Source organism: Eutrigla gurnardus (assembly GCF_963514095.1).
Source record: "Eutrigla gurnardus genome assembly, chromosome: 19".
Classification (NCBI taxonomy): Eukaryota; Metazoa; Chordata; class Actinopteri; order Perciformes; family Triglidae; genus Eutrigla; species Eutrigla gurnardus.
In genome coordinates this window covers 3891228-3914815 of record NC_139930.1, presented here as the reverse complement: position 1 = coordinate 3914815, position 23588 = coordinate 3891228, and the positions used below count along the sequence as shown (strand labels likewise).

At 41.1% G+C, this 23588-nt stretch overlaps 3 protein-coding genes across 3 annotated transcripts in view; 1 reads left to right on the top strand and 2 right to left on the bottom strand.

Annotated features, from left to right (window-relative positions):
- The window catches only part of fbxw2 (F-box and WD repeat domain containing 2), a 121941-nt gene that overhangs the window by 77086 nt on the left and 21267 nt on the right, over positions 1-23588 (bottom strand). The window lies entirely within an intron of this gene.
- dennd1a (DENN/MADD domain containing 1A) overlaps positions 1-23588 on the bottom strand; it is a 70641-nt gene that overhangs the window by 30648 nt on the left and 16405 nt on the right. The gene's annotated exons all lie outside the window — the stretch shown is intronic.
- LOC311030004 (serine/threonine-protein kinase Nek6-like) lies at positions 1308-22144 on the top strand. Its single transcript, XM_084035475.1, has 10 exons — positions 1308-1440; positions 13558-13655; positions 13795-13935; positions 14469-14531; positions 14696-14806; positions 16282-16390; positions 16945-17052; positions 17241-17335; positions 19373-19486; positions 21187-22144. Exons 2-10 carry the CDS (start codon positions 13581-13583, stop codon positions 21295-21297), a joined length of 927 nt encoding a protein of 308 aa, XP_083891601.1. The 5' UTR covers positions 1308-1440; positions 13558-13580; the 3' UTR covers positions 21298-22144.

Genomic DNA, 23588 nt, shown 5'->3' with positions numbered 1-23588 from the left:
CATGCGTGCTGTGTAGGCCAGCTATTCAATTGGCGGCCCCCGGGCCGGATATTTACATTAAACATTAAAACATGCTGGCCGTATAGTGGCCGATATGAGCTGCCCTCTCTCATCTCTGCGCAGCAGTGTAGTCTCACTTTCTACTTTGAAAAGACGGAAAGTTGACACTGTATTTTGATAAGCTGTTGCACTTTTCAGACTCTGGTGTGAGCGGAACCATATAATAAAAATGGCGCTGTGTGTCTCTGTCCAAAATCCGCTGCGCTCGCGCTGCCTGCTCGCACAGATCCGCTTGTGCTCACATGCGCTGATGCAGGTCGAGTGAAACCTATAACTTATATTTTACTTGATAAAATAAGACATTATGCACTCATATGTCGTTGAAGTGTACAGTATCTGTAGCTATTAATGTGATGTTCATCATTTTCAAGCCATATTTTTCCGGCCCCTCATTTTGGACTTCCTTTAGCGCGGGGGGGGGGATATTCATTTTTTTACTAAATGAACATCATGCTGTATTGGAGACTTTAACCTAGAGATTGAGACCATAAACTCATGTTTTACAATGATTACTGAGGTAATACATTTAGTGAGAAGAAGGGTAATTTTCTCATAGACTTCCATGCTATCAGACTTTGCAACCGGAGGAGTCGCCTCCTGATGGCCAGTAGAGAGACTGCAAGTTCAAGATCCCTTCAGCCTTGGCTTCACTTTTCAGAACTGGAAGTCACAGCCAGGACTGAGTAAATACGTTCTTCATCTGATGGTACTATACTGTCAATCTAGACATGCCAAAATGTTTATTTGAGGTGACAGTCCAAAATAGGAGAACAAAAAGTCAAAGAATCTCCTGTAAGATGAGCGCTACTTGCATGAAGGCTATGTGTTTCTCATACTTTCTGTCACGTGTGTAAATACACTGTATCATATATCTTAAAACAATGGCCTCATCCCACATGCGAGGGGGCTGAGTGAAGGGGAGAGGGAGCTGTGACGTTTGACCTACTTTTCAACATACTCTCACAACAACAACCTAACCACCACCACTTTACCACCGAGGTTGTCTTTAAACATCCATGTATCCCTCCTCTCGTTCAGTCAACTTGTTAGCAGCAGTTTCGGTCGAGCAGCCTGCGTGGCAGCAGCAGCGGCGGCGGCGGCGGCGGGAGCGGCGCTAGCGGGGCGGCGGGAGCGGCGCTAGCGGGGCGGCGGGAGCGGCGCTAGCGGCGGCGGCGGCGGCGGGAGCGGTGCTAGCGGCGGCGGCGGCGCTAACCGCAGAGAGAGAGAGAGAGAGAGAGAGAGAGAGAGAGAGAGAGAGAGAGAGAGAGAGAGAGAGAGAGAAGGGGGGTCTGTCTGTCGGCGAGGCGAATTGCACAACAACGCGGACCAATGTGACTTGTAGAAACAGAAGTAAGCGGGACAGTATCGACTCCTCTTCAGGTAAGACTCGTTTCCAGTGTTACTGTCTCCAATCATACGTAACGCGTTTAGAAACAGGTTGTGCGCGAGCTAACATTGTTGACATTTACTCGCGCGGTTGTGTCGCATTAAAAACACCTCGCCGACGTGCCGGTCTGTTTACTCACTTTGGATAAGCTGCAAAATGTAGCTAACAGGCACGTTTAGCCTCCAGCTCTGAGCGACCATATGGAAATGATATTTGCCCGTTGCGCAGGACGGAAACGAGGCTGCATTGATTCCTGCTATCTGGTTTCAACAAAGAGCTGTAACGGTTTCTGTTTCAGGTCAAAACTAAAAAAAAAAAAACAGTTGAGACTGAATTTGAATTAAAATTTCACTTGGTCACATTTTTTTCATCTACACGTGGGCGCTGCCAAGTCAGTGCAACTTAGTGAGTGAAGTTATGATGGTGGCATGCCACAATAGTCCTGTGAAAGTGAAGATCAGAAAGGATAATTAAATAGTGTATAAATAAAATGTAAGCATATGAAATAGCAATATAGATGTCATAGCAACATTATGTGAGTCTGTCACGTCTCTACATTAGGCATGGGATGATATGATTATTTCATAGACCTGGACCTGCATTTCTATAGTGTTTTAGTTCAACCACATTTAGAGAGCAAGTATAGCTCGTGCTTGGTTATTGCCAGGCGTAACCTCCAGTTATGAAAAGTGAAGCCAAATGCTGAGGTGCCCTAAACTTGCATTTTCTCATCGACCACCTGGGGGCAACTCCTCTTGTTGAAAAAGGAAGTCTGATTGCATGGCAGTCTCTGAGAAAATGACCCTACTTCTCTCTTGATTTATTATCTCAGTAAACACTGTAAACATGAGTTTATGGTCTCTTTATGGTCAAATACACCATAAAGCAGGAGATGCTTTAGGGCGTGGCTACCTTGTGATTGACAGGTTGCTACCAACGCAAGTGACTGACTTCAACACTGACTTCAACATTTAGCTGTAAAGTTGACCTTGAATTATGAAGCTAACCTTGTTCAGCTTCACACCAGAATCCAGATGGATCCAGATCCAGTAAAGGTCAGATCCACCCGTCGCTCCTCCGCAGTCCAAATATGGTCACTTCTATTCAATGATAGCAAAAATCCACTTCTGATATACAGTCTATGCTTATTGCACATTTTCATCACATAGACTCAGCCGGTTAACATGATGCACTTTACATGCAGTGTGAAAGCAGGGGGGGGCTGGAGTTATGAGGATGCCTTGAAGGGGCTAAAATTACTCGCGTGTGAGCTGTGACAGGGAGCTAGTCTTGTGTGTGACTGGCAGGTCTGGATTGTATCCACCCAGCAGGAAGCCATGTCTTCACACGTCCTCATTGAATATCTTTAAATTCTGCAGCACTGGTGTCATCTGTCCCAATGACCAAGATGATCATCTAATACTAACCCCATGTTACCTTAAATTGTTTAAGAAAAACATTTGAATATTTTGTTCAGATGAGCAGTAGTCCAATAATTTCCTGTGCAGGAAGGGTTGTAATGTACTATATATTACTCTGCATTCCACAATAAATAGTGGCTACAATAGAAATAAAAACTATTACAGTCCATTACACATTAAGTCAAGACAAGGTGTCGTTGAAAGATAAAACTGATCTGAAAGCATCTGATCGGAAGTTGAGGGACCAAAAGATGACTAATGAAAGTATTTTGGTGTGGAGAAGAAGGAACTTAGTTGTGTTTGAGTGTACTGTACTTGAAGAGGAGGCTCTCCAGTAGAATCCAATTAGACAACTCTGTAGAGCAAAAAAGTTGGGACTGTTGATCAGTCGCTTATGTTCAGTAAAACTTATTTTGAAATTTAGAGAGTTGATGATACTCTACAATTGAATGCAATTTCATGTGATAACCAATCTGATAATTGAACATCTGCCATTGTGTTACCATAGAAAGTAGGGTTGCACACTTAATGGAATATAAATGAAATTAACATGATCAACTGTGACAGTTAAAATGCCTCCTCCGCTCATAGAAAACGCTGCTACATATCAAGCGTCTCCAAAACAAACAGCTACCAGGGGTGACCACGACGCTTTGACTTCACTTTCTTGAATGCATTGAATTCAGGTGAAGAAGAGTGTTATGCAGGAATAACGTGAAAGTGACTTAATTGTGAGTACAAGGTTTTACATGTGAACTGGGCTATTGCACCTCTACATTTCCCTATGGTGGTGGTAAACATCACATGGATCGATGTTCAACCCCCTGCAACTGTCACCCTAACCACCAAACAGTCACATTTAGTTTGAGTTTGAATTGATGGATGCTAGGCTTTGCTAACATTGTAGCTGCTCCATCAACTATTTAAAAAGTATCACAGACAGTCTCTGGTTTCTCCACATAGTCTGGTCTGGTCTCTGGCTACTATCTAGACCTCTGGGGGACCACAGATGTTAGGACAAAAGGAGGCGAATCACACACACAAAATTCGACACACAACATACAATTTTGCATATTCGCCTCATTAGTGCCATCAGTGCCACCTGTTGCCCAGCTACGCACGTCTTCGCGTTGACTTTGTATGCAATAGTGATGCGTGAAAAATTTGCTTCATGTGTGGTGTGAACACAGCATACACAAGTGTTTCCCAAACTTTTATTCTGGGGACCTACTTTTTAAAAATGCCAAACATTGCAGGCTGATTCACGATAGGATGTGTCTATTAATGGAGAGAACAGCAAACTTCTACATAAATGAAGGGTCCTGACCATTTTCACTGCCAGCTCTGCATCACCTCATTTTACATTGACTTGGTAATGCACAACTTCGTTTTATGCATGTGTTATTGAAAATATACGCCAGTATTAAATACTTAATACTTCATAAATGAGAGGGAGTTATGAGTCCTTTCATCAATTAAACAAACAGAATATATGCCAGCTTTCAAATTAGATTCAGTGTTAAAAGTAGGCTGCAATTATCAGAGCAACACCGACATTCAGGCTCCTGGCTCAAAGGTGAACTTCACACACAAATGTTGAAAAAAGACTGGAAGAAATTCTGCTCATTTATTCGGCGACCAAAAATAAGCTCCTGCATCCCACCTGTGGGACCGGACCTAGTCTTTGGGAACAACCCCTCTTTAAGTAGTTTATGATTAGCCAACAACATACACCTGAGATACTTTCTCTTTTCTATCCCTGTGCATTCTTCGCTAATGTAGCAAGCACGCTAACAGCTAACTCACCGGGACATCAAATGTTTGCAGCTGCAAACATCTCTGGGCGAAGTCCCAGCTCCTTGATCAACTCTTGTTGTTCAGTGTTAAAGTTCAACTCGCACACTTAATCGAACTCTGACTTTGGTGTAACTCCAGAACTCCTACGGGACCGAAGCCCAGACGAAGGGAGAGAAATCATGTGAGAGGAGAGAGATTCACGTCTACGGCCTGTGACACACATTCCAAATGTGTCCCGGTTTATTTTAGGGATGCACGTCTAACTTTTTCAGCCCTGATACTGATAATGGTATGTTCCTAGAATGTGTTATTGTAAAACAAAATGTAGCAATTAAATACACAAATACAAATATGTTGAATTGTAATTTATTATCCCTATAATATTTGGTACTCCAGCAACAAAATTAACAGTAATTACAATTGAAGGTTAAACCAGACACACATTTCCAGTTGGTCACACCAGCACATGATTTGGTTGCAACCTTTTTTGTTTCAGCATTGTATTAGTGTTGGACGTACTCCAGTCCTCTTAATAAATTACAACTTTGATGCTGCATTCTGTTCTTCTACCTTTCAGAGGGAACTATGTACTGGTTGGACTGACTTGTGGTGGCAGACAGACTGTGGTTTGATGAAGACGCTGCTCTGTCACGATCAGAGAAAGGTCTAGAACGGATGGGAAGGCAAACTTTGCAGACAGGGCAAACCACATATGACTGTTACTTGTTTGGCTGTTCAGTGATGCCACAGAAGCAGCTGACATCATGGGATGCCCTGGAGAATTCAAAGTATTCAGTGAATGAGATTGGGAAATGGAGACTGGCCATCAGGCTGTTGAAATATCTTTTGAGAGCAGAAATAAGGATTGGAGGACTTTATTGGATAAAAAACACTCACAATAAGTTGATGGTGGTGAATTTCAATTACCAGGATATATGTAAATATCATCATGAGTGACTTGACAAAGCTGTAGCTGGCTATGGTAGTGAAAATACAGCCTAAAATATTTTTTATGTATATATCCTTATGTATATATCCTTTTATATACTAACCCTAACAAACCATTGGATTCATTATTGGATTGTTTTTCACTGTGTGGTAGAGCAGTTTTCATTAAAGTAGCAAATCAATTCTGACATTTGAGATAGTTTTATCATGGCAAATTCATCTGTGTCCCTTTTTGAATTGTGATTCTATTAAGATATTTTTTACATGACTGTCGGTCATGCCAATAAGGAAGTGAACCTTTGCTTCGACAGAGGAAACGAGGGACTAAGTTTAGTTCCTGTACAATAAGTCTAGCTGTAAAACAAGTCCCTGCTCCAGGGATCGTGCTTTCTGATGGTTCAGGAACATTTCGGGCGGAGGGTTCAGCCCCGTCCATCGTTGATTGGTCAAACACACTGTCAACTACAACCTCATTCAAAAAACAAGGAAGGACTCCGGTATTGACATTTGATGATGTTGAGGCTTATTAATGTTAAAACAGTGTCTGGTTTTGTTTTTTGTTGGCTTCAAGACTACTTTAAAAAAACAAAACCAGACATTGTTTTAACATTAATAAGCCACAACATCATCAAATGTCAATACCGGAGTCCTTCCTTGTTTTGTGAATGAGGTTGTAGGTTGTAGTTGACAGTGTGTTTGAGTAGTACAAGTGAGTAGTGCAAGTGAACAGAGACGGAGATAGAGGTGGACAGTAACAAGTGCAAACTTAACTCACACATTTTTTACGCAACAAATGTGTTAAGACAGTGTTTTTTTTTGTGAACCTCATCCTTTTTAGTGAAAAACAAATAATCAAACAATAAAAAAGGTAAGGACTCATAAGGACTCCCTGTCTAGAAAAATGAGAAATACACTTTAAAACATGAGTGTGAGTCTGTTTTTTAAATTACATGATACTTATATTTTTTAAAGTAATTTGTGACGATATTCACTGATTATGGAAATTCACCATGATCAACCCTCGTCTAAATTGCCTCTTCATGGTTCTTCAGATGTGGTGGAAACACAAACACCAATGTGCTAAAGGGATTTTTAGTTCCCAGTTACATTTTTTTGTTTGCTCATATGCCATTTATTAGCTTTCTCAAACAGAACTTGTGTTGTGTAGTGAGGGGACGATAAGACTTTTTTTAATTTAATCTTTTATCTGTCTTTTTTTTTAAGGATGCTCACAATAAGTTGATCGTGCTGAATTTTAGTTATCAGGGAAATCGTGAATAATCGTCACTTGTTGTTCGCTAGCAAAGGAGGAAGTGAGTGAAAAAAAAAAAGAAATCGCCACGGTGCGTCCTGTCTGAACAGCTCAACTGTTGAATATACACTTTATTGCCAAAAGTATTCATTCACCCATCCAAATAATTGAAATCAGTTGTTCCAATCACTTCCATGGCCACGGGTGTATAAAAGCAAGCACCTCGGCATGCAGCCTGTTTTTCAGGAGCTGGGCTTGGCCCCTTAGTTCCAGTGAAAGGAACTCTGAATGCTTCAGCGTACCAAGAGATGTTGGACAATTCCATGCTCCCAACTTTATGGTCAAGATGTGGGGAGGGAGGGAATATGAAATTATCAGTAGCATAACAGTCATGAATGTAGTAGTGCAGTGTTATGGTGGGCAGCCATATACCGTCATGTACTGGATACCCTGGTATAATGTCAGGAAGGTATAAAGGTATGAAAATCAGATCGTGATCAGTCCAGTGTGTAAAACAGCCAGACTGTTTGTCTGTTGAGTGGATAGTGACAGAAAGAGTCCTGACAAAGCAGAGTAGAGAGCATTCTTTTTATTTAGGAGGCAGGAAGCTATAAAACATCCACTCTGTTTTGTCTGGTGGGTGGATAATGGGTGTGTGTGTGTGTGTGTGTGTGTGTGTGTGTGTGTGTGTGTGTGTGTGTGTGTGTGTGTGTGTGTGTGTGTGTGTGTGTGTGTGTAATAACATTTACCTGGGTGGCATAACACTGTACTTTATTGTGCATATTGTATTACTGTTAGCTGTCTGTGATGCATATTTTTGTTGCAACATCTTTGCATCGACTTTGCATAGTTTCCCCGTAAAATGTCTGCTTGAAGTTGCTTTGACGTACTGGAATGTTGTTTGTGGGTGTTATCTCTCCAACTGAGGTGGACTCGTGACTAGTCATCTACTGCAGGGGGGCTGAAGTCTATCCCAGCATGCTTTGGGCAGGAGGCACCCTATCAGTCTTTCACACCCATATGCACGAACATATTCCCACTCACAATCAAAGTTCATAAAATTAGTAGTTTTGGTCCGAACCTTCGTAATGTGAAGAATCTCCCTCCTAATATCTCTTTGGACATTTCTGGAGCATTCTTGCGTGGCTCAGAGCAGGTTTTCATTGTGTCAGGAAGAGGAAACAGCTGTGTAGGTTCATGTTGACACAGTGGCTCAAATTAGGGGCAATAGCACAGGGTGAACAGAAATGAAATGTCATAAAGAAAGCACCTCTCAAGGTCAGGTTTCAGTCTTTATTTTTTCCTGGTATTATTCTGGTCACGCCTGGCATTAACACGTTTTGGGCGATCTGATCACAAGTGCACAGCTCAGAGTAATTCACACCTGACATGAGAATGCTTCTCTACCATAGACTGTATAGGAAGGGGATGTAGTCGACTACAGTTTTGAAGCCTTGAGTTCAGCATTTTCTGTCACCATATTGGATTTTGGCCATCCTCATCTTGGAATTTTTGTAAGCAGTGAAGGAAGTGACCATATTTGGACTGTGGAGGAGCGACGGGTGGATCTGACAAACACAAGCCGCAGAGCAGCACCCTTACTGGATCTGGATCCACTGTGATTCTGGTGTGAAGATTTTAACAAAATAATTCAAGGTCAACTTTACAGTTTTAAATTAATCTTAATAGCTAATTTAATTGGTAGCTAGGTCACGGTAGCAATGCTGTGCAGGAATGTCGCCGCCCTATAGCATCCCCTGCTTTATGGTCTATTTGACTCAAAATGGACCATAATTGACTAAATGAACATCATGTTGTATTGAAGATGATTTGAGACTTGAGATTGAGACCTTAAGCTCATGTTTACTGTGATAATTAATATTAAATATTATTAATCAGGCACCTTTTGGGGCAAAATAATTGTTATTTATATCTGGAAATGAAAAAAAGCCAATGGAATAATTGCTAAACTAGTTTAGATTAATCAGCTGAAAAAGCTCCGTCCTTTTATAATAAAATGGCGCTCTCCACTCTGTCCAAAATCCGCTCCGCTTACATGCTCTGAAATACAGTATACAACAGAAGTGAGTACACTCTTGTGCAATATCACTGTCAATATCATGTAAAATGTTTCAAAATGGTATCACTTCTCATTAATTGCATCATTTTTAAGTTGACAAGTACAGTATTTCCTTTTATGAACAATCAAAAACTACTGTAGAAAGACTATATTGAAAATACAGGCCTCAATTAAGTAATTCAATGCAACATAAGTGAATACACCTGTGATCACTGACACATACGTTAGAAATGTGATCACTGAAATAAAATTGAGTAAACCTGTGATTACCAATTAGCCTAATTGCATGAACATGGTTATACAATGACCTGTGAACACCAGAACATTCTCAATTTTGGACTTATGAGCTGTATATCTGCATGACTGCATCATGGCTCCAGGACAGTGCGAAGGACATTGCATAACATCAACCAGGAAGAAAACCCTTGCTTGCTCTTCGGCACAAAACTGCAAGATGAAACTTTGCTAAAGAACATAAAAAGAAGAAAAATTGGGGAGCACATTCTTGGGTCAGATGAGACCAAGATAAATGTGTTCAGCTCAGATGGAGTCCAGCATGTTTGGCGTGAACCTGACCAGGACAGTGAATGCATCGTCCTGACCATGAAGCACGGAGGTGGTAGTGTGATGATGTATGAGTGCAAAAGGTGTTGGGGAGATGACATTTATAGATGGCAGCATGAATGCATGTGGATATGCCAAAATAATGGCTGACAAGATGACTCCCAGTCTCCAGAAGCTCAGCAGAAGAGGAATATAACAATATAATGATCTAAAGCACAGTGCCAAAATCACGCAAGAGTTTCTAAAGAAGGAAAAATTGAAATCTATGACCTGGCCAAGTATGTCACCTGACTTGAATCCAATAGAACACCTTGGTCGTCATGGACATGACATTCAACTAAGATCATCCCCTGCTATCGAGCCGATTTATGACAAAATACTGTTGACGACTGTGCAAGACACTGAAGGATTCTTGGTCGGGCTTGGGCATGCTTCATGTTGTGAGCGGTATCGGAGCAGAACTGGACTTGGGCGTAGTGCGCTCTGTCCACAAAGCCGCTCTGATTACTAGAAATATGTGCAACGTTAAGTTAAATTACAGTCATGTTCTCTTGTGATGACTCTGAGACGGCGCTTGTGATGACTCTGAGGCGGCGCTTGTGATAACTCTTGAGACGGTGCTTCTTGGAAACAACGTAAAGCCATGCGTGTGGTGTATTATGACGTGATGACCTATGTACAAGAGGAAATCGGGCCTAGGCCCGGTTGGACTTGGAGCAGTGTGAGTGCAAACCAGCGGGGGACAGAGGAGGGGGGACAATCGTGCCTCGGCATGGTACAGATCAACTGGCCCCAGTGTGAGTGCACCCTCATTCTCACTACAACAAGTTTGGTTTTTAATGAATTGTACAACAATAACAAAAAGTCCACAAAATCCTGGAGGGACTTTTGAACCCTGTTCTAAAATATATTCGAGTTCGAATTGGCAAGAAATCATAAATCTGAGGCATTTGTTCACAGCAGAGTTGGTTTCTTTGGGCGGGTGAGTCAGACAGCCCATGCCGAGAGATCTTCTAGCCTTGAATGCCAACAACAGCACAGTCCTCATTAACAGCAGCTTGACATGTATATGTAGCACGGATCCGTCCCTGGGGTGTAACTGAAGTCACGGCATGAGGCATTGCTAACATTTTAATGGTTAGTTGAGCTGAGTAGGTTAAGGTGTGCACAAGTTCGCACATGTACACTCAGCTAAATACTTAAAGGGGGGAGGGAGGGTTAGGACACGGAGCCAGTTTCAACATGACCTACCTTAGATATTTTAGTAGCTATTTGTGGTCAAAAGAAGCTATAAATACTTCAGTACTTGAGGTTTCTACAGGGAATGTTAATGAGGTTGTTTCTTCATAAATTGTGAACGCGACCGAGCCATTAAAAGTGAGGGTTTGGAGAGAGGAGGCACAAGGTCATGCTTGGATGACTCATCCAGTCATATGAAAAGCTACTCACCAGCCCGAACTGTGTCTTACTTTCAGTGAAACACTTGTTTGGAAATAGTCTCATTTCCAGTTAAAACTAGAGCAAGGTCTCTATCATCATGAGTCATCACCACAGGCACCCAGCAAGCCTCAACTCCACTGTCACAATAGTGTGTGTGTGTGTGTGTGTGTGTGTGTGTGTGTGTGTGTGTGTGTGTGTGTGTGTGTGTGTGTGTGTGTGTGTGTGTGTGTGTGTGTGTGTGTGTGTGTGTGTGTGTGTGTGTGTGTGTGTGTGTGTGTGTGTGTGTGTGTGACTAAGTGTTTGCAGCAAATGTAGCTGCTTAAAAGTATAATTGCATGTTCTAAATGCTCTTTAAGCCCTTTATTAAGTAATTTATTGATATATTATTGAACTAGCAAATATTGGTGACTTCACTTTTGCGTTCTCATAGTTAACTGTGATCTCTGAGTGAGGAAACAAGCTGCAGACCACTGTTTAGGGCCAATATCCTGCATTCCAGGATGTAGCCTGCTCAATCACACACACAGAAACCCTGGGAACAGAGAATAAAGAGGCGGACTTTTCAATGCAATATTGTGTTCATTAATTGATGTGTTATGCTTAGCTGACATATCAAGATTTTACAACGCTTGTTTAACGTTTAGATTTTGATGCAGGAACCACTTCTGCCTCTTTTGCAAATTTCCGAGGACGATATTTTAGTGGTGACTATGCTTGGGCGACATCTGTTGTTTCATACCTTTATACCTTCCTTCCTGAACACCTTTCAAATCAGAATCAATGAGTCATCTGATCTTCTCTTCAGATCTGCCAGTAGATAGACCAAGCCAAAATAAAATAAAAGACATTGACAGCACATTACATTAAAACTTGATGGATATAACCCTTCAAAATGCGGCGACAAAGCTCCTTGAGTCAGTGGAGCGCCAGAGAGAAAGGAAATTACCTCTTTACGTCACGTCAATTCGCTTTTTTGTCAATGCATCCTATAGCATAAGCATATTATCAGCTTTCTTTCACAGCTTCCTGTAGCACTATGGAGACGACCTCTGGTGGCGTCTGCTGGCCACTACTACACATCCATTAATACAGCATCATAGAAAGAGCAGGCTGTATTTCTGATGATATTAATAATATTACTATTATTATAGTTATTATTATATATAATATGATAATAATTTATTTGACATATGCATGTAAATTGTCCCCGCTGTGGGACTAATAAAGGAGTATCTTATCTTACATATTCATTGCCATAATAACAGATCTTTTAAGGAACAAATATCTTGCACTGTAGTGTATCTGTCAAAGTTTACAGGTAGTATTGTAGGAAGGGAAGACATCCTGACAATTCAGTTCTTTTGGTACCAAAGAAAGTTAGGCCAAGTGCTAAGGGAAAGGTAACGTGGTGTCATCCGGTTGTACTGATAGAGTGAGATATTCTGACTTGTTTTCTCATGAATGTATACTATTATTTTTATTCTAACATTCGGCTTAATTGTATTTGACTCATCAGTGTTACGCATTTAACCGGCATTTGTGATGCTGTCTCGTTGCTGGGTGACTTTTTTAAGCTTCAATCTGGGACTTAAAAAAGTTTGGCCAAGTGGTCATTTGTGTTTATTCACATCGCCTGGGCTTGTTTCCCCCAGAGAGGAGGCGGGGCTTAACTCAGTGTAGACAGTGACAATGTTTCATCAGTCATGGCTGAAATCACCACAATTTCTGCTTTTTATATTGCGTCAAACTGCGTCCTGTCATAACATCTGTGAATTTAAGTAAGCTGTATTCAGTGTGGATAGCAAGCCGTGTATCGCCTAGTTCACTACAGCTGTATGCACCCAACTCAAACAACGTTGAATAAACAGATAAATTCTGCCGACATAATGATGCAGATTGGTAAAAAGTCAGCAGTAATGGTTTGTTAAGTCTGTCTGCAAGACAATAAGAAAAAAACAATTAAAATACAACATTCAGAAAACAATGTTTTCTGAATGGCCTTCAGATTGATCAGAGCTAGGCTAACCTTGTATCGGCATAAATACAGCCTTGTTTGTGTCTCTGGTTTGTACTCATAGTTTGGTTCGGTCTCTGTATGAAATGTACGATACTATCGTTGAGCTCCGGGAGACCAGTTTGTACACACCACCTGTCTGCAGCGCTGCTGGGTGAAGTTGTGCATCAACTGGAGGAGGTGTCTGCATTGTTGGTATCAATGCTTTTAAAAATGAGGATCTAATCTGATAAAAAAAAATGTTTAGGATCGATTAGTATCTGAGTATTGATTTTGTTGACAACCCTACTACTAACAACGTAGTTTTCTGTATAATAACACCCTCCTGCCAATACCCCTACTAATATGGAGAGGCCGACCCTAAACAAAGGTCCCTGAAATGACGTATCACTGGCCTGACTGCTGTTATTCAGACCGTTTGTGGATCACATTCAGCCTGTAAGCAGGTCACCTTGCTTTCATACTTTATCTCTCACCTGCTTCTTATCACTTGCTTTGTAGATTTTGTGTTTTTCACGCTCTTGTGTAAAATGCTCTGAGGCTGAAAATGTGTTGAAGAAATTAAGGTTTGATCATTTGCCTTCTCTGTTACAGGAGCAGGTGGATGTGATGCGACTATGGAGGCACAGAACAACAACCAGCCCTTAGACAACCACAACAACCTCTACAAAATACCTGGCCAGGAGGAAACGGTAGGGCATTCAGTCAGTTCACTAGCAGACCTTTTCAAAGTAAAGTTTCATATGATACCACTCACGTCACTCTGGCTCCTAAGCAGAGTTCCTTTTTCACTTTCTTTAATTCGGTTAACGTGGTGTTTTTATTGTACAGATAAACGTGCCGAGCTTTAAGTACTGCTGCACTCTGGCAAACTTCCGGATTGAGAAGAAGATCGGTCGGGGCCAGTTCAGCGAGGTCTACAAAGCCACGTACCTGCTGGAGGGACAGCTGGTTGCACTCAAGAAAGTTCAGGTACAGCACATACTGTTTTAGGACACTATTCTGAATTCTTAATTCATACACATACACAGGATTATAAACACTATATTATCACTGATATATTGGGTTTGATGTATGAGATGTAACAAGGAACGGCAGTAAAGATATGTTTGAGGTCATTTTGAAACAAGCTAGTTTACACTCCTGTTGTCAAGCAAATTATAAGCAAACCTTTGAAATGTCGCAAATAAGAAATGTGAATAAATCTACTGGTTTGGTGCAAATAAACTTGCTACACAAGATGTTTTGTTATTTTTATCTTTTGAGTAAATTTTTCCCACGCACTCTAAGGCGACCTTAAAAATAAAATGTATTATTATTATTGAGAAGGAGCTGAGATCTGTCATTTCAGAGATCTGCTTTCAGGGAGTTGATTGCTGCTAATATTTCCCTGTTGCTTGGGCAGTGTTAGCTAGGTGGTTGCTGTTTGCTCTCTGAAGTCATCAGGCTTCAACTTCTGTATTTTTCTTTGGAAAAAAGAAATTCATATTTCCATGTCACTGCAGATCTTTGATATGATGGATGCCAAGGCTCGTCAGGACTGCATCAAAGAGATAGATCTACTGAAGGTAAAGATGATCCATCATAACCTTTGTGTTCGGTGGTAAATTGCCAAGACTCACCTGTTCAGACTTCACCTCGACTCTGCAATGAATTAAGTGCTGTGTTAAAATGAACAAATAAGAGATAAGTGCCTGTAAAGAACTACCTTCCTTCTGTTTGTCCACTGCAGCAACTGAATCACCCCAATGTGATCAAATACCTCGACTCCTTCATTGAAGACAATGAGCTCAACATTGTTCTGGAGTTGGCAGATGCTGGAGATCTGTCCCAGATGATAAAGGTCAGGAATCACCTCATGGTCCTCATAAGTTTACCTCAGATCCAACAAGTAGACGTTTTCTGTATGCAGAAGGTGACCCAAACTCAACAGATCCTCCAGTAAAAATGCATGTCATATAACTTTATTACTGGAGTGTTAATGTTCAGGTAGAATATGAGAAAATGAGATCCCAGTATTACCTGGGAATTGAGCCTTCGCTCAGCCCTGCCTCCCCAGCTGCTCCTTCAAGCCATCATTGAGATCATAAGGTCACTCACTGAAGAAATATCCAATTTTGGGAAAAAACTAAAAAAGAAATTTCAGAGTGAAACAGAGAGGAGGGTCTACAATATGCGTGTGAAGGATATCCATGATGTTAAACCAAGGATATGAAACAAAGATGTGACCTGTTGTCAGGACTTTCCATTCCAGGATGGAACCGTTTGGCAGCCGTTCTAAGTTTTAATATGATTGAATTTGATTGTGTTGTATTTATAATCCTTGTATTTTTCTACCAATAGACAAATATTGTTTTGTACTCAAAAGTGTTTTCCTTCGATTTGTTCAGAAAGTGCTGTGTATTCCCATGGAATCAGCTGCTATCGGTCAAATATTAGGGTAATATATCGTTATGTTAACGCCACTACCGTTACCTTTGAGCAATGTTGGGGTAGCTAACAAAAATTGTGCTGGTAAACATGATCTGTTTAGCTAACATATCAAAGCTAGTCTGTTAACGTTAATTTACTTGGTAATGTTCAGTCATTTTTTGTAGTTTTTTAAGTAAAAAAATGTAAATAAATCTCTTATCAACCCTATACTAGCCTGTGGAAAGAGATGCCAGCCTCCCTGGTCTTCTTGGTCCTTTGATGCAATCAATTAGGTGCTGCACAACCATAGTTGCTGCCCATTAGTGACTGCTGTTAACCGGCAGGATAGTGGATGGTTATCCCATGATGTATGACGTAATGTTGCATCTACTGTTGTATATCTATGTGTTAAACTGATTCAGGCGTGAAAACAATGACATGAAGGAACAACACTGTTCCTGTAAACCTGGGTAGGTCTTTCTTCTGTTGCAGTCATTAAAAAAAGCTAAGTCAGCATCCCTATACATTCACTATAAGCGGCCACATCCTTCCAAACGCTGCAGTTAACAAGTATCACTATTACGTTTCTAAAATGACACGCTTGAAACAGACACGATTGTGTTGGTGTTGAGTTAATAATCAATATTAGTTGCTGGTATGATGTCATTATACTGTCAAAAGCTCATTTTCACTCTCTATTTTGTAACAGCATGCAGAAAAAATAGGCAAGACCTTGAATCTGTAGATTTGACGCATCCGAGCTGCGCTGATACGGGCGGGGTGGCTGCTCTTATCTATTAACATGGGCCTCGAAATACACAGCAAGGCTTTTTATGTGACATGTAGCATCTTTCAAATAAGCTTTTTCACTTTTTATGGACGACTACCTGCCTTCTATCTCTTTAGTACTTCAAGAAGAAAAGGCGCCTCATCCCAGAGAGGACTATATGGAAATATTTTGTGCAGCTCTGCAGCGCCCTGGAGCACATGCATTCACGCCGAGTAATGCACCGTGGTAAACGTCTACTCACAGAATAACTCACCCTGCTCTCAGTTGTCATTCACGCCACGCTCACTTCATCATCTCCATGTTTCCACGGATACATTTAATGTTAACCTCTGTTTGCTTTCATATTCGGATTTTCCTTCTCAGCTTCTTACTTTTGTTGTTGTCCTACAGTCACTATTCAAACCAGGAGGCAACCTCCGGTTCTGAAAAGTGAAGCCACACTGATGTGCCTTACACTTGCATTCTCTCTACTAGCCATCAGGGGGCGACTCCTAAAAGAATCTGATTGCATGGAAGTCTATGAGAAAATAACTCTACTTCTCACTTACAGTCTCACAGTAAACATTGTAAACATAAGATTATGGTCTCAGTTTCTAGTTTTAGTCTTCTTCCAGAAAGCAATGTGTTGGTAGAGTACATAACATAACGTAGTGTACATACTGTTATACAGCTCTACAGTTCTGCCGAAATATTTGTTTAGGACAGAAGTACAGTTTACAGTTACAATCTATGTTTTAAGTGTGTGTGTGTGTGTGTTTGTGTGGGTGTGTGTGAACCAGATATCAAGCCAGCCAACGTGTTCATAACAGCCACGGGGGAGGTAAAGCTGGGTGACCTGGGCTTAGGTCGCTTCTTCAGCTCTAAAACCACGGCTGCACACTCCTTAGGTAAAGCACATACAATACACACTACATATACATGTACTGTGTACACTCAGCACATACATATATACACACGCATGTACATCAATTCCGTATTCATGCTGCATCATATTCTTTTTTTGCCTCGTTTAGTATCAACTCTGACCAATACTGTAATATTGAGTGTGTTGTTTGTGGTACCCTCTTTGCCCTAGTGGGGACGCCTTACTACATGTCACCGGAGAGGATCCATGAGAACGGATACAATTTTAAGTCCGATATCTGGTCCCTGGGATGTCTCCTGTATGAGGTAAGCTCACACACACTTTACCTTTATTGACAGTGAACGCTTCAGATTCATGATCATGAAAACAACAAGGGCCGCTACTGACCCCTGGAGGCTGCAAAAATTATTACACCCTCAATGACCGAAGACGGGAATTACCGGCTCCCCAAGTTGCAATTTACATCCACGTCTGTTGAAAATGCCATGACTTAATTTTATCCTATTAGACATTTATGGGAAATTGTCATGATTAGCATGTTAATTCTCTATGGTGTTGCTGAGAATGAGGCGAAAGTTCAGACAACTTGAAAACATAATGCCATCTAAAATGGCTAAGAGGCATCGCAGTGTTGGTGAAAACCCGCTGCTAATGGCCAGTAGTGGATCTAGCGGTGTTTCTACACAGAACGCTTTTTCAGTAACCCGTCTCCAGCTCGTCTGATGAAACCAGGCATAAACCTCCGTTTCTGAAAAGTGAAGCCAAAGCTGAAGTGCCTTAAACTTGCATTCTCTCTACTGGCCATCAGGGGGCGACTCCACTTCTGGCTACCTTGTGATTGACAGGTTGCTACCACGGCGTTGCTACAATCGCTACCAATTCAATTAGCTACTAAGATTACTTCAACACTTTGCTAGTTTACATTGAAATGTTGAAGCTACGTTTGGTTAGCAGCTTCACACCAGAAGCCAGATGGATCCAGATGCAAGAAGGTTGCCGAACTCGTGGCTTCAAAGCTGACGTCACGATGACTACGTCCACTTCCTATATCCAGACTATGATCTGACTTCACTTTGACAGCATTCGATTAACTTCCCAATCTTTTAAAGAGTGCAGCTAATGCTAGTTTGCTCGTTAGCTACTTCCATGATATTTCTCCAAACGGATGCTTCCGTCACTGTGGACATAATAACCCCTGTTCTTTGGCATCATTGAATTTCATTGGAATGCGTTGTTGAGCCAGACATCCCCAGAGACAATGGTTTCATAGTCCTCGGTGTTCTGGATATCCTCATGCATGTGAGAGGCTTTGACAGGCCAACAGAGACTGAATGAGCAGCATTTTGAGTCAGTCTCATTAATTCTCTGGCTGCATCAGCACATCCACCACATGAGATACTAGCAGCCCATTATACAAAACGTCTACTCCAATAATAAAACAAGGTTGTTGCTGTCTGGATCATTTTAGGATGGATGGATCTTTGAGTCAGCATGGAGAGGAGGAACAATTACATCCACAATAAATAGCGGGGTGAATTGTTGGGTGATGTTGAAAAGCTGAAAGTAAACTGAATTGCTGGCTTAAATGTGTGAGAAGAAGGGAAGGTAGTACAGATATTTACAAAAATGTAAAAATATGTAAGAGTTAAGTTTTTCTAACTGGGAAGCATGAATGTTTGAGTGTGTGAATGTTGACATGTAATGTAAAGCGCCTTGAGTGTTGGAAAGGCTATCAAAGTGCGATACAAGTGCAGGCGGCAGGCCCATTTACCATTCAACAAACCATAAATTCTTCCCTTTTTAAGAGCCAGTAGTGCAGTGTAGCGCTAGCTTTTCAGCATCCAGCATTCTCACCCATTTTCTTTAGAAATTGCCTTCTCTTTTTTTTCCTCTGGGCAACATGCTCAGCCAACATCACCGCAATGATGAACAGTTTGAACAATTCACACCTGGTGCTCGTTTGCAAACTCCAAGCTACAGGGACGATCTCACTGACCAGCCGCAATGTTCTCTGAGGTTGTGATTAGCAACACCAGTGCACCTCAAGGAACTGTACTGGTGCCATTCTTCTTTACTATCTACACCTCAGAAGGCAGTACTGTAGGTGTCATATCTTGGACTGTATAAAGCATCTGAGTGGATTGACTGATTGATGAACATTGCCGTTGCCATAATGCAGCAAAGAGGCAACATGTTCTTTGCATTCATGTCTTGGGTGATAATCAAGAAAAAATATTATTAGGGTAGTCCCAGTTGGATGTTTAGCATTGATTTGTTTCCAGTGTTCACTCTACAACCACACCAGTACTTCACTCATCCAGCCTGTCTTCCTCTTTCTCCAGATGGCGGCGCTGCAGAGTCCGTTTTACGGGGACAAGATGAACCTCCTCTCCCTCTGCCAGAAGATTGAGCAGTGTGATTACCCTCCCCTCCCACCTGACCATTACTCTGAGAAGGTAGAGCAACACAAACCTGACTGCTAGGCATCCGGCATGTTGAAGCATCAGTCTTTTTTATTTTGAACGTTATTTATCTGCAGGTGTCATATTTTGTCATGTTTCACTCAGCTTAGCGGACTGGAAGACTGGAAACTACTAGCCTAGCACGTTGAAAAGATCTCTGGAATTGTCTTATTTACACGTACTACACATGTTGTATCTTGTTAGCTCGGTGTTGTTTAGAGTTGTGTCATGTTCAAACCTGGCAACCCCACTATGACATTGCAGTGCTGAGTCCAAGTGTTCAGTAGATGGATTCTCTTTCAGGGAAACAAACCTACAGTACAGACAGTACATCAGTTTGTAGAGGACTTGTGAAAACAAGTGCCATGTGTCTGGGAATATTCTTTTTACTGTCAACAAATCCCACATGCAGCGCCAAAGCACCGGTGTATCTTCTGACAGCTGTTATGTGTAGATGTTCTTCCTCGTTGCCACAGAGCTCCGTTCTTGTTCCAACACACCAATGAGCCTCAGTGTTGCACAATAAGTTGATGGTGGTGAACTTCCATTATCAGGATAATCGTAAATAGCTGTCTAGAGGCTGAATTAAAATTGCAGGAACCAAAAATATTTTTTTTATGTATTCATCCTTGATGCAGGGAAACCTTATGATCTTTGATCATCTTATTTAAGATTATTTTATAGTTTTTTCAATGAAAAGATGTGTATCTTATCTGTGAAGCAACAATGAATATGTGTTACTTAACTATATGTAAATTATGTCCATAAAAATGTTAATATCAGTGTTTTGCTGACATTTTAAGAGATTTATGCATATCGTCGGGATAATATCGAGAATTTGGTCACGGTAATCGTGGTATAACATTTTCATATTGTCCCACATACACCATCCTGCTGCCACAAATACTCACTAATGTGGATTAATCCGCCACTGAAAATAGTCCCCAACAGATGTTCGACACAACGTCATGTTTGCTAAAAACTACGGAGCTGCAGGAAATGACTGAGCCTTTTTTAGTCGGTACATTTCTCATCAGCCCGATATCTCAGGAACGCCTGGAGGAAGCTTCTCCACATTTGGCACAAACGTCCATTTGGACTCGAGGATGAACTGATTAGATTTTGGTGGTTGAACTCACGAGCGTCCCATGATGCATGTTTATGAGAATCGGAGAAAGAACAGGAAGATTACTGGCTAGACAGCTCAACAATCGGGATGCAAATAATGTTTTGTGTCACAGCAATCATTTAAGATGCTAGAGTAATTACATTCTCTAAAGAGATTAATGCCGTTTTGATCTAATATGAATGACTAGAACAGGTTTGTTTTTATTTTTTGTTGTTGCTTTGTTTAGTTCTTTCTTTGTTTCTTTGTGTTTGTGAATAATATGATCAAAATGATTTAAAATAAAAATGATGAAGCTATGACATTTTGGATAGATGTGCATGTCACATCACAATATTTTTTTCTTTTTGGAAAACAAATATGATGCACGCTCTGTGCTAGTACCAACTGATATCATCCAATAATATTGTGACATCCATCTCTTAATCGGTCTGAAATTTCAGCAGAGAGAGAGTCCAGCGTGCTCGTCCTGTTTCAGCTCCACTTTAACACTGAAATGAGAGGCGACCTCGTAGACTTGCTGAAGAAAACCTTCATCCTTGAAGCTAATAAAGCTCTCTCTCCACAGCTACGGGACCTGGTTAGCATGTGCATCAACCCAGAACCAGACCAGCGGCCGGACATCGTGTTCGTGCTGCAGATGGCCAAGCAGATGGTCATGTGGACTTCGAGCACCTGAGCGCCCCCTCTGTTCAGTCTGAGGACCTGGAACCAGGTCAGCTCTGCCTGGCGTCCCAGAGACGTGTTCGCCTTACTCTCATCTCGACAGGAGGAAACCATGGGAGGACTTGTTTCTGTCATGGAGGAGGTGAAGAGGTGCATCAGTGGCGTAGCGCTCATGGGAAGTGGAGTTTCTGAAAGCACCCTTATCATTGTGAGAGGTGACTGCATTTATGGCCTTTTTTTTCGCTGACAATCGAGAGCTGCATCTCACTTTGATCACAGATTTCTCTGCGCTTTTTGTGTATAACTCCACAGGGGTCGCATTCCATGTTCATACTCTGTATCAGCTAACGCACGTGCAGTAGATATTGGAAATAGTTTTCATCTATCGTTGTAGTCAAAGTTTGTTCTTTTGTATTGTCAATTTAAGTACATGATTGAGGGGTCTAAATGGACAGTTAATAAATACATATTAGCATTTAGGAAGTCAGATTCCCCAAGAATGATGTGTGAAAGAGATCAGCTCGTCTATTGTGATGGAGCCTAATAACCTGCCATGTAATACATCTATGTTGAATTCTATGAGAGGAAGCACTTCTGTATGGAGGCCAGAGCAGCTGTGGTGGTTTATAACGTTTCTTTATCTGAAAGTGTAAAGCTTTTACTTTTTTAGGCTTTCACTATATTTTGAGTTTGTGATGATCTTTATGTCGCCTAAATATATTTGCATATCATTTTCAGTGGTGAAAGTGGATTCAAGAAGGAAAAAAAACGTCATCTGTTGTTTGAGTAAAGAACAACTTTGTAATAAAACAATTTATTCTTCATCATTTTCCCTGGGAAACCAAGGAAATGGTCCAATACTGAGTGGTACAGTATCCTTTATTGAATCTGTTCATTACAAATCGAAACACACAGTTTAGACCAGTGATACTGTGAAGCTATAATAGAAATTAGATGCTGTCAAAGCTATTTTGATAGTTGGTATACATCCTGAATATGTACGATTTTTAGGTGCAAGTAAATGTCACAGTCGGTCCAGGCAGCCAATCAAATACAGCATCATCAAGCTGGACTTAAACATTTCTAGATGAGGTTTGCTCTCATAAAACATGTGTGAGTGAGTAAAAAGTGAAAAGTTCATGTCTCCAGCATCTATCCTGTGTGCATGCAACGCCCCCTGGTGGCATTCATGACGGTACACATGCAATTCATCCCATTAAAGGTTCTATCTTATATATCTTACAGAGGACTGAAGCTGCATTTGGCCCAGAATCAGTTCAGAGAGTCGGACACATTTCTTCTTCTCTCTCAGCTTAATGTCAATGATGTCTTTAAGATGAGAGAAGCAGGTATATTATTATGTTATATAGCCTACCGTATATATATATATATATATATATATATATATATATATATAGTAAAAGTATAATAATATACATAGAGATTAATCCTCCTAACATAGTTGTCAGAAACATCCAGCTAATGTTGTGTGTGTCATCATGTATAAGTGAGCCTGAGGGCTTCCTCACACACACTGCTCTCTCTGTATCTTTCACCTGTTCCATAATACAGCATTATTATAGCATCAATTCTATTATCATACTATAATATTTTCATGATAATGTAAGTGAATGAATTTCATGTACACTGAACAAAAACATGAATGCAGCACTTTTGTGTTTGCTGAATTTTTCATGAGCTCAAATAGAAGTTCTCTCTTATACGTACACAAAAGGAACATTTCTGTCAAACTGTGTTGGTGAGCACTTCTTGTTTGGAGCGTATCCATCCACCTGACAGGTGCGGCAGATATAGATGCTGCAGCATCTATATACTACTATAATCATGATTATAGTGTACGTGCTCAGCTATCAGTATGTACACTTTATTAGGTACACCTGGCTGGTCCCGGGTTTGACTCCCTTTTGCCTTCAGAACTGCCTGAATTCTTCGTGGCATAGATTCAACGTGGTGCTGGAAACATTCCTCAGAGGTTTTGGTCCATGTTGACATGATGACATCACACAGCTGTCGCAGATTTGTCGGCTGCACATCCACGATGTTAATCTCCCGTTCCACCACGTCCCATAGGTGCTCTATTGGACTGAGCTCTGGTGACTGTGGGTGTCATTTCAGTGCAGTAGTACTAGAACAACAACAACCACCACTTAGATCACCTTTCTGCCTTCACCACATCTACATGCTTTGCATTGAGTTGCTGCCATGTGATCTGCTGATTAAATATTTGCCTTAACGAGCAGTTGTACAAGTGGCCGGTGAGTGTAAGAGAGAGCATGGCTGCAG

Bases quoted from the DNA above. Each gene is read 5' to 3' on its own strand.
- LOC311030004 (XM_084035475.1), top strand. From the start codon at position 13,581: ATGGAGGCACAGAACAACAACCAGCCCTTAGACAACCACAACAACCTC. The intron at 17,053-17,240 runs GTAAAGCACATA...TCTTTGCCCTAG, and splicing joins CACGGCTGCACACTCCTTAG to TGGGGACGCCTTACTACATG. The intron at 19,487-21,186 runs GTAGAGCAACAC...CTCTCTCCACAG, and splicing joins CTGACCATTACTCTGAGAAG to CTACGGGACCTGGTTAGCAT.